We start from the raw sequence: 11,751 nt of genomic DNA, 5'->3' as shown, positions 1-11,751 counted from the left end.
CTCAAGTCAAACAATTTATGTGATGCACTTAAAAAGATGATTTACTTCGGAAATTAGACTTATTCACGGATCAAATAAAAAAAAAGTCCCGAATCAAAGTTCAAAAATTGAGGGTCGACGTATATTCGGGCTAATGCGGTAGTTTGATTTTGCTTATTACGAGTTCAGGTAAAAATTATCGCACTTCTTGCCATTCGCATAATTTACAATTGAACGGTTATTGATTACATGTGAACATTCAGTTTTTCAGGCAGATTAATTTTCGATAAACGAAGAATCAAGGAACATCGAAGTGATCCCAATCAGGTGATGTTTGCAAATCAAATGTGATGGGTCAAGTACATAAAAATACGTTCTCCAGGCTTGATTTGGGGGGGGACAAAACAGGTAAGGACTTCTTGTAATAGTAAATAGTATATAATTATACAGCATTTCAGTTTATACGGCGTATTTCATAGAATAAGTTAATCAAACATACTCGGGCAAATTCCCAATTACTTTTTTCTATGAATATAGTATTTACTATATATATTTATAAGTTATAACGGTATTGCGTAATACTTGGTGTCAGCTGTTTATTCATTATCGTGAATTAGCAAACGTCACGTTCATATTATAATAGGTGTATAATACTAATTATGTATCGATAACTATTTAGTTTGTTTTTTTTTTTTTTTTTTATCGCTCACGATTCACTTATCATCAACAATCTGTAAAAAAATTTTCTTCGCTGGAGTAATGATTGGTCAAACGACAAGACTTCAACAATTTTTTTCAAATCATAGGTACATATCTTAAATTCTAAATTGGCAATATGGCCAATAACTAGCTCAAGACGAGTCCAAACTGGTCCGTCGACTCATTTAAATATTCAATTAGACGTAAGTCTTAAGACTAGGTACTCGGAGCACGTAGAAATTTCTTGACTTGGTAAACACTGCGAAGAAAAATTTGTAAAATTTCACAATTCTACCGTGTAACTCATTTTGCAAATTTTTTATCCCCGTTAGAACGAATAATATTTTTGTAAACTACTCTATCGAAATTCTTCCAAATTCTATTCGTATTCTATCAAAGATTGTAAAAGTAATTTTGAACAGCTGGGAGACTGATTTTTGGAAACAATAAATCGATACGTGTTTTATTTTCTTTCGTCAATAAAATATATCGATGCAATACGTTATTAAATATCAACTTCTCAAGCTTCAGGTAATGAATTATGAACATTTAAGGCTAAGCCGTAAGGTTCTTTTCAGCAGGTGAGGAATACGCGATCGAGTCCAAAGAACCGGTCATCTGTGACTCACGAATTCAGTAAGCTGTAGTATTCAGAATCACAAGTCGATCGTTATTTCATCTTCTATATATGTACTTTATTAGGGGGATGTATTATACCAATAGTTGGCGGAAAAAAAGATGAATTCTGAGAATTTATTTCTCGGTGAGCATTCGTTCGATGCGACTGATTTTTTATTATTCAAAAGTATGAAGATCGAGCTTAGTTTAGAAATATCGTTTTTGCTACAATCTATTAATAAGAATCATTGTTATTAACAATAACGTTAACCGTTCCACTCGCTGACATATTTTCTGTTGCCCAACGTATCTCAAGAGCGGCTTAAATGATTTACTTAAAATGTTCGAACAGTCATTTTAAATAGTTAACTCTTTTGCTCACATTAGCGAAAGCTCTCGAAGCTCGGTCTACATACTTTTGAGTATGAAAAACTGAAATCGAATTGAACCGTCGCTTGTCGAGATATAGATTCTCAAAACTTGACCACTTTTTTGTTTCAAGTGTCGATGCATAGTTTTTGACGCTGTTCTTGTTCGTCGAACCTTCAATGTTGCGTAACTCAGCGTAAGATTTTTCAAATCTTATCGCGTGATTTTAAAATTCCCGTTTTTTGGAAACTTGGCGCTGCCGGCATTCCAAAAAGCACGCTCGATACGTGGGAGTGAAAATTTCTAACACACTAGGTCCAATCTAGCGTGTTAGTCGCCTATTTCACATAGTTTCTTGACTATTTACCGACTGGCAGCTGCGTGATGTTTTCCTGCTAATTGGCTCTAAGTAGGCTGCCGGTGCCCAGCCTTCTAAGCCGGTGCTGATTAGCTTGACAAACCACCATCCTGCGCAACCGACCTTAAGCAGTTCCAAACTATCCCCTTCGTGCATCGTTACCTCTGATTCACCAACCGCGCAGTAATCGGCTAGAGCTATGTATCTACCTCCCTAGAAAAATTTTGAAACAGAAAATAATAAACCAATAAGAAAACGTCAAATAATGTTGAAAATCACCTATTTTATTTCAGAGCAATCACTCAATATTCAATTATCCGCCGATAGCTTTTCAACGTTGTCGCGTAACACGAGGTCATAGGTTTGTTTTTATCGAGATTATAAAAAAAAATTTTCATTTATTAGATTTAGTTGGAACGAGCAATTCGTCTTGATGTTTCATGAATTTTGGGAATTAGTTCTTTTGCAAGTAAATCGAATTCAAAACTCGCAGTGCCGTAGTCCAAGAAGCTCCTCCTTCATAAACATATACCTGCTATTCGAAAGATTCATAACTTTGGCATAAGATTTTACGATATTCTAACTAATTTTCTCGATTTAAAAATGATTTACCTCTTTGGTTAAAATCATTTTCTGTCGTGCTTAGATTGAAGTTTTGTTTAACCGACCGAATTGTAAGAGTAAATTTTATGCACAAATGATATGAACCTTGTTGAAATGCATCGCGTTCGAATCTCTGAAACTTACATCTCATTCCTTTTCTGTTATTTATTCGTCGCTAATTCACAGATACATTTCTAAGACGATAAGCGTCTAAAATTCAACTCTGTAAAGTGTAAACTTCAGCAATATAAACAGCTTTTCAACTCTTAACAACTCGTAGATGCGAATAAACAAATATTATCTGGAGGAAAAGAAAGTAAAATGTTTCCCCGACGGAAGTATCTGAGTAACTATAATCTTTTTGAGTGTGGCTCACTTCGGTTAAACTGATTCGAAAAAACTTTTGATCGCAAAAATTTTAATCGCAGACTGAAGTTTGTAGTAATTTATAATTATCCTTCAAATCAGCTGTTGAGAATCCGAAGTATTTCAATAGCAAATTGTTATATCAGAGAGCAATTGACTTACCGGAGTAAGTCCAGGATTTTCACTAAAAGTGTCTTCGTCATCCGTGTTACTGTTTTCTGAACTCCAACCGACGTCGTCATCTGTGTTTTGGGGCAAATCCATCGGATGTGTAATCACGCTGTTGCCGTCGACCGACAATGTGCGCAATGATCCGGATACGCTGCTTTGAGCTTCCCATGAAATGGTTTGACGCAAAGGTCTAAACGACGGAATAACATTGATTGAAACTATCGCACTTGCGTAATACCTTAAAATAGACTTTATTTTCAGAAAACAAAAACAAGAGCATCATCTGCGCATGATATTAAATGGATTTTCCAAATCTCTGAAACAGGAATCGTTGAATCAAGAATGATAAAAAATAATCGATTTTCCATTAAATTGATTATTTTCCCTCGATTAATCAAGTATAATCGATGACTTTTTAAACTCAATTAATCGACCGACTCGATTATTTTTCCTCACAATCGGTTTTTGTTGTTTACTCTCATGAACGATGCGATACAATATCAATTTATGTGATAAAAGTATCAATAATTTTCCGCTATTAAGACTACATACTGAAATTTAGGAAATTCTGATTCCATATGCATGGTTTCAAGAAAGCACGAAATAATCGATTAATTGCTTGCCGGAAATTTCTTCAACACTATAAACCGTTCGACGATGTGCCTTTAAATTTGAAAGCATATTTTGCAGACAAAAAGAAAATCAACGAAACCTGTTTTTTGACGACTCAAAAATAAATCATCTTCAGACATTTTGTTACGTTCAACACGATTCATTTCCTTTTTTAATAGTAAATGATTCAGTTTGTTGCTCATCGAGAGCTATTCTTATTAGAAAATTGAATACTCACTTGTGATTGGATTTGCCAAGCGCTGTATTCTGCTTCCCCTTCAATTCTGCAAGTTGTGACATCAGGACTCCTTTTATCTGTCTCACCCAAGTTTGTTTGACATCGATACTTGGCGCTTGGATTGTGTGCACTTCGGCACGGCCTTGTAGCCAGATTTCAAACCTTCTCGCATCGCCTTTCACCGATTCTGTCAAACCGATCTGTGACATCTACGATTCGAAAGATGATAATAAATCAATCAATCGTATAGATATCGATGCAGTGAAATACTTGAGGACTTACGGGTCGTGCCAATCAAAATTAACGAAAAGAGAAAAACCGTTTAAAAAATCTTCAGTATTCCTATATGCGCCAATGATAGTAAATACAAACAAACCAAAATCCTCCTATAAAGTAGAATCGATTCCTATCATAAGCAAAGTCGATCAACATCGGCCAAGATGGACACAATTGAAAAAAAAAACCGTTTATCTAAGTAGAGTGTTTAAAAAGCTTCAACAAATTTGGTGTTTTCCATCCGATCCTAATGATTTTGGAGTCATTTTGTCGGGCGACAGAAGAACCCTGAAGCAATGTAACATATTTTAACGTGAAAATGTAATCGTTGACGAACATCTGTTGTACCATACTTACGAGCAGCTATTTTTACTCACTCTGGAAATCATGTTTGTCAAGTTTTTTTTCATACAACCTTTAAAAATCTCTACAATGAACACGATGAGCCCGAAAACCTTAGAATCGGATTAAAAACACTAGAGTTTGATAATTTTGAACATTCGAATCGCAAAAGAGTTTCTAACATTACATACATATTTTAGCTCGTGTTATTCAAACTTGCTCAAATCCATTTCTATGAAGTATTAAAGATGCTGTTTTATTCATCTTCGCTATCATAGACAGTTTTTTTTCTCTTCTCTTAACTTTTTAATCGACGTTACGACCCAGTCAAGCATTAGACAAGAAACCACGGTTAAAAAATAAGAATTCTCAATAACTACCTTGAGATATCTTTTGAAGTGATACGTTGCCTTATTGTGGGCCTGAGGTTTACTGTGTTTGCAAAATATGAAAGCTTTTTCGTACAGAAAAATGTGCCTCTGGGAAGGTTTTAACCGGAGGAGTCGTTCTCTCTTGCTGCTACTCCAAACGCTGAACGAACCTTGCATCAAAAGTTCACCTTGCACGCCCAAATCGCCCTGAAAAAATCAACCCGGCACATGTACTCAAAGGCACATATTTTCAAGTCCTTGTCGTTTTGACGCCATATCTCGCTTCACCTTAGCTTCGGAAAAGTAGTTAAAAAAAATGTTATATACAGTTTGAATGTTTTTTGCTTTTTGTTATGTTCATTTATAACGTAGATATATGTTTCAAGAGTTACTACTATACTTCGATATATACAAACTATCAAATTCAATCTTTTCCTCATCGCCGTATCGCTTTTAAAGAATATAATAATAAGAACAAAAAAACAATACTGGTCAAATCTTTCAGCTATGGTATTACTTTTGGACTCGCTCTTGAACCGTCCGACTTGCAGTTAAAAAACAGTTTTGTACGGTAAACATAACTGATGTAATTGCTGAAGATAAAATCGTCTGAAAGATGATTGTGTGGGAAATGACAAAAAGCGAGTCGTTTTTTTGATACGTACTCCGAACCCAGTGATTGCTATTTGGTGCATGCTATCGTTGACGCATTTTAGAACAACGAGCATACAATCCAGAGCTTCTTGAAGTTGGGTGGAGCAGGATTGATCCTCCGTGTATTTCAGCAAATCCTTCAAAAGCAGCTGATACTTCGTAATGCGCTGAACAGGCTTGAGCAGGTACGCAGCCAAGGGTAACTTGTGACCGAGTCTCTGTTGACAAGCGGCCAAAAATTGTGGCTCGCTTTGAATTTGTTCTCGAAGCCTCTCCGATCGGGGAATATTTTGGCAGTAGTAGCTGTAGAGTCTGAAGAATATCTCACGCTGAAGGGAAATAAGTATGAATTGGCAAAAGAAAGTTCTGGCTTAGAGTCATATTTATCTGATAATTGAAAAATCTGCGCTTCAAATTATCTCACTATTTGAAAATTACGTTTAGTTCAGGATGAAACGAGCGGACGATCTGAATTCAAAGTTAGAAATGGAGAAAATACTGTTTCAAAGTCAATTTGTCTGCGCGAATGATGGCGAACACGAACGAATCGACACCCTTGATACGGAGGAAAAACGAATTTAAACAAAGTTGAATGACACGAGCTAAGATATCAATAATTTGAGAAAACGTTTCACAATTATAACGTTAAAAATGATTATACTCTGAGATTTTAGATCCATTCTAAGCTTTTTAGCTTTATTTTCTTCACTGTAAACACCTCTAGAGATTGGCAAAAACAAATTTCATTGTTATTTTCAAAGTGAACAAAAACAGATTTGAGTAAGAACACGCAAGGTTCACCGGTACTGCGATGTAAAATTTTTTGAATATTTTTCACACAATTTTCGGTGACCCAGTGTTTGAATAAAATGAGTAGAAAAATATAAAAAGCAAATAAAAAGAGCAGAATTAAATAATTTTGAACGTTTTTATTATAAAACCTTTTCTCAAAGTGCTGATATTTTATATCGTGCTAATCGAATCTGCCTGGATTCATTTATATTCAGTAAAATCAGTAAAAAAACTTGATTAATTCTATTCTCTGTCGTTCAGGCAAACAAAGTCTCTGATTTTTTTATTTCTGGAACTTTAAATTCAAATTTCCCAACCGACTTATCCTTAAAGATAATTCTGAATGAGAATGTTTACATCGCACAGAAAAGCGACTGACCCTCTGCACGAAACAAAGCGCGACGAGTTCTGTGTTCGAGATACAATTCTCGAGATCCTTGAGGAAAGTTTCTCCGTGGAAAAGGTAAATGTCTTCCAAATTTCCGAAAAGTACATCAGCTTTCCCAACCAAAGCAGCGGGCACCAGATGTTCCATTAACTCATTGGTCATTTCTATCTTGTATCCTTTAATTATCGAGCCAAGTTCCGCTACGTAAATTCGTTCAGTTTCGATTAGCTCTGCCAAAACGTGGCCTCGTTTCAATCGCAGAGCTTCGAAATCACGGGGTTCTCCGTCAGGCGACACGACTTCTCCCTCGATCGGGCTCATTTCCATCTGCAAAGATAAAATTATTGCATACAATATGATCGTTCCTCTGTGAAATCGGTTGCACTAATCTATTTTTCATACTTTTGGCATGGTGTTCGCCTTTTTCAGAACCCTGCTCGGCTTCACCATTTGAGGCGGAGGTTGAATCGGTCTAGCTGGCTCTGGCGTCACAGTTTGAACAGGTCTGGTTGGTTTCACGAGTTGCTGTTTCAGGGCGACAATCCTTTTATCGCACATCAACTGAACGTCGTCTATTCTTTGCAATACCTATAAATATTATGGTAAATAACGGTTCTCATTTATTTTTATTTATGTTGAAAAATCTTTACTATCGCCGAAGTATAAAATTAACTTGAGTTTATTTTCTCTCGTATAAAATGTCCAACGGTTTTCAGGTTCTACAATATCCTGTAAGACGGTATCTAATTCAAAGGAAAAACTTTGTAACTTAGTCACCTTGTGCGTCCGACTTTTTCGAATTTTTTTTACACATTCATATTTGATCTTTCATGTAAAATGTAATAATACAAAAAGAATGCCGAAAACGATGCCTGTGTTCGATGAAAAAGTTATCGCACATTAGTTTTTGGCAAAGTATCTCCAAAACAGTAGCCAAATAAATTCAATGAGTTTGATTTTTTCAGAATAAAATGTATGTGCTAACTTTTTTGTATAATAATCATACGAATTCGACGTATAAAAGAATTCTAGAAATGTTGTTTTAGTCCGTCACGAACCTTTCTCGCAAATTCCTTGACAGCGATTAAAGTTTTCAGGAAGTAGAAACGTTCCGAATCATTTTTTGTGTATAAACGAATCGAAAAATATATTCAATTTGTCTATCGCATTATGAACGACGGATTGTAGTAGAATAATAACAGCGGATCTGTACAAAATTATCGTTTTTGTGAGACAAAAAACAGTAACGTCAGTTTTTTACGCAACAAAGTATTCTCAGTAATTTCTAAAGATTCAAATTCAAATTCTATTCAAATTCAAAACAGTTCTCACGTCTCTGGTGGATTTGAAATTTTGTTATTTTACAAATACTCTGCATGGAACGACGAACGTTGTTCACTTTGTTCATCAACAATCAACCTTCTTTAGAAAAACATATCGTTCACAATAATAAATGGGTATAAACTATGGTTGACGACGTAAGTCTAAAGGAGGGCTGCGTTCTAATACCGACACTACTTAATACCGGACGTAGAGTTGTGGATTCATTTTCCGGCTATGTTCCTCGATAGAAATAATCACCTGAAACTGGAAATGAATTCGATCATATCTAGACTATTTGCAAGATGTTAATTTTTTCAAAAATAAAGACATCAAAAATCCAATGCTTGATTTGATTGTTAGCAACCGGCTTCGGAACATGTAAAAATATCAGTAACTTTCGATCGTCGAAACAAATTTTTAATGAATTATTGTTTCTTTTTTTGGAAAAAAATCTTTCTTTCGAAAAATTTCATAGCCAGGAAAATAAGTCGACAGCTCAGGATCAATTTTAGTGCGCAGTCCTTTCTTCAGAGATGAATTCGGTCATTTGAGACGACGAAGACAAAAAGAAAAGAACAGGAAACTAAAAAATACCAACCTGTGTTACAAGTGCTTTGGTTTCCGGGGTTATAGAATCCTGAAATATGCATCGAGGATGTTGAAATTCTGCTGCCGATTCGATAAGCTGTTGTAGACTTTGTAGAGCCTCTTCGGGCGCGGTTGTTGCGTTGGTTTGAGACGCCAATAATTCTATGCCACGAGTGCACCATGTATTTGCCTGTCCAAAGAAATCAACTCAAGTTTGGTATAAACTTATTCCACAAATTGATTTTTCATTTTTGGTCTTAGTTTTGAGAATTTCGGAAATTTATATTTCGACAACCAAATATTCAATTCGATTAGTGTTGGTTTATTGCTTTTAAGTGCGTAGATCGAGATCCATTTGACAAATTTTATCCGTTAGGATCGATCGATAGGAAGCAACGTTATTGACAATAACGTGAACAATTTTTGTTCGGTCAAGTGTTTTGCAGTTCTCACGACGTCTTAGTAAAGACCGAACCGATTCACCACAAATTTCGAGACGGTATTCCTGGATCCTATCTGCCATTATCCGAGCTTCATTTTCTCCGTTTCTGAGGCCTGATCGTAATTACCGTTACTCGAAGCCGTCATCTCGAATCCCTCAAAACTTTTTATTCGCTTTCAAATTTCGATTCAGTGATCCCGCAACGACGGTCAACCAATTTCAATTTTTGACCAAATCCACCGAAAAATATCAGAGTTATTCAAAAATTTATATATATGATCCATTACCAGTCGACCATTTGAAAGGAAGATGAGATCGATTTGAATAATCGGTTGTCGAGATACAAACTTCCAAAATTTAGATCGCTACGTACCTTGTCTATCCTTTCCATAAGTTCTCTGCATTTTGTCAAAGTGTGCAACCTCCTTTCCAGTCTTTGACTAAGAATCGTACAAATCCTCTGAAGCTCCGCACACTTTGGCTCGACGACTTCGGCAGGACACTGATGTCGACCGGACAAAAGTTGTTGACCGGCCGATATTACTTCTTCGGCACGATCTATGTCTCCCTACAAAACAGAGACTCGCATGTATCTTTTCTTTTCAAGAGGTATCGGTAGAAAGATTATGCTGACTTTGACCGTATTTCTTCTTCAAAGTTCTCAAATTTGCAGATACTCTGGAAATTTTGCTCTTTTATCGGACACGAGTCGAACACTTCTTGAAGAAGAAACACGGCTCGTCGAGATAATACCTTTTATCTTTTTCTCTCTATCGGTTCATGCAGTAGCAATACTGTGCAAAACAAATATCAATTGCATTCACGCTATTAACATGCTATTCGACAGGCCTCACAGCGCTCGAGATAAGTGTGAAAAAATAAATTAAAACGAAATAGAAAAATTTGAAGAGCTCTGTTTAACGCTGAAACACTTTCATATAAATTGTATCGATTTCACGATTCACAATAAATAAGAATGTCACCGCCCGTCGATACTCGAGTAGTTGAAAGAGAAATAAAACAAAGGAAAGCAACAGTCTGTTGAAAATAGCTTCACTTTAGGATCGAAACATTTGATTTTGACGATCTAGGGTGCTTTTAAGGAAATAGAAGAATTACTGTGAGACCTGTTTAATTTATCGCGACTCGTTACACGGTCAACAGAATTTTGTCGTTATGTGGATAGATGCAACATAAAACTTTATCGTGTGCACCGTCGCAATTTATAATATTAATTAGGGAAGGATTCTGCTGCGATATGGAAGTGAGATTAGTATTTCCTTCGTCTTTCATCAATTGAATACCTCCGAAGTAAGCAAAAGTAACGTAATTGATGCAAATCGAGAATTAGATACGCATGTTTCTGAGAAATTTTTGGTTGAAAAATGTTTGAAGTTTGTTTAAAGATTTGATTTTTTACTGTTTATCAAAAGTAATTCGAAGCAGAATCCCCCTGATTTAATAATAACTGAAGTTTGAACGGAGTTGAAAATAATTTGTGCGATAAATCTAAGTGCGTAGATGATGAAGTTAAGCTCGGATTGTTAACAAGAAAAAGTAAAAGTATTGTTTTGGATATAAAAATGAGAAATACATATTATATGTTATATCCCTGGTCAAAAAATTTCCATGCAAAACCGTTGAAGTGTGCCGGACGAAATTAGTTTTTAGCGAACTGCTACTCCCTGTAAAACTCTGCATATTAACGTTAAGGAAATATATAAAAACTATGCAAAATAGGTCCATTAAGCTCTCTGTTAGAGATGAGATTTGTGTAGTTTTGTTAACTAAGGATATGATTAACGTAGCCAGTTTGAGTATTTCTACATTTTTTTAGATAAATATGCAGAATTTTATGTCGTTTAATAGTAGCTTCGACGAATAGCTAATTTTGCATAGCACTTTTCTATAGTTTTAGATGGAAATTTTTCCACCATGATTTTACACAAAGTAGGAAATTATGTTGACGGAAGAAAATCACCCACGGACAGACAACCTGACCTGATATTCACTCTAATTTGGATATCGTAGATCGTTGATACGTAGAATAATGTCTATTTAATGGATCTACGAAAGTCTCGATATGGTTTCAAAATATTTGATTTCGATACTACGTCAAAAACCACAAGAGACGCCTAAAAGACTCAAGTTATAAAATTGAAGACTTATGTTTCATAAAGCGCAAAGTTCAAAACCCGTCAAAACACTTTTGGGTCATTTTTCATATTTCATACGACAAACACTGTCATTTGAAAAAATTATTTTGTTTTAATCTATGAATCTATCTGGTGAAAGGTGAATTGAACTGAGAAGAATGAGATAAACAAACGTGCGTACTTATTGCAAAGTTGATAAGTAAGAGAATATTAAACTTGAATTCAATTCAGGAAAGAAAAAAAAAAATTGTGGCGAATTGCTGTAAAACTGTTAAAAATCTGATCCGTTGAATCGGTTAGTCTTTGCGACGAGTCGTTTTATCCGGGAGAATAATTTTTACAATTACGCCATGACCATATTTTTTCATCGCGTTGATATTATTGGGTACTAAATTTTGATCGACAC

General features: G+C 35.4%; 1 protein-coding gene across 3 annotated transcripts in view; it reads right to left on the bottom strand.

Moving 5' to 3' along the window:
- Positions 1 to 1,763: 1,763 nt before the first annotated feature.
- Positions 1,764 to 11,751, bottom strand: part of LOC124411282 (guanine nucleotide exchange factor DBS-like) — a 39,042-nt gene continuing 29,054 nt past the window's right edge. For all 3 annotated transcript variants that reach the window (XM_046890337.1, XM_046890339.1, XM_046890338.1), the window contains exons 8-16: positions 9,563 to 9,757; positions 8,758 to 8,937; positions 7,239 to 7,424; positions 6,828 to 7,163; positions 5,668 to 5,985; positions 5,012 to 5,209; positions 4,014 to 4,222; positions 3,155 to 3,353; positions 1,764 to 2,236 (exon numbers count right to left, since the gene is read on the bottom strand). In XM_046890337.1, coding sequence (XP_046746293.1) covers positions 2,009 to 2,236; positions 3,155 to 3,353; positions 4,014 to 4,222; positions 5,012 to 5,209; positions 5,668 to 5,985; positions 6,828 to 7,163; positions 7,239 to 7,424; positions 8,758 to 8,937; positions 9,563 to 9,757 — 2,049 coding nt within the window. In that variant the 3' untranslated portion in view covers positions 1,764 to 2,008. The remainder of the gene's footprint in view (positions 2,237 to 3,154; positions 3,354 to 4,013; positions 4,223 to 5,011; positions 5,210 to 5,667; positions 5,986 to 6,827; positions 7,164 to 7,238; positions 7,425 to 8,757; positions 8,938 to 9,562; positions 9,758 to 11,751) is intronic.

The sequence above is a fragment of the Diprion similis genome, chromosome 10 (genome assembly GCF_021155765.1).
Source record: "Diprion similis isolate iyDipSimi1 chromosome 10, iyDipSimi1.1, whole genome shotgun sequence".
In the NCBI taxonomy this organism is placed as follows: domain Eukaryota; kingdom Metazoa; phylum Arthropoda; class Insecta; order Hymenoptera; family Diprionidae; genus Diprion; species Diprion similis.
This window is presented reverse-complemented; position numbering and strand designations above follow the sequence as displayed.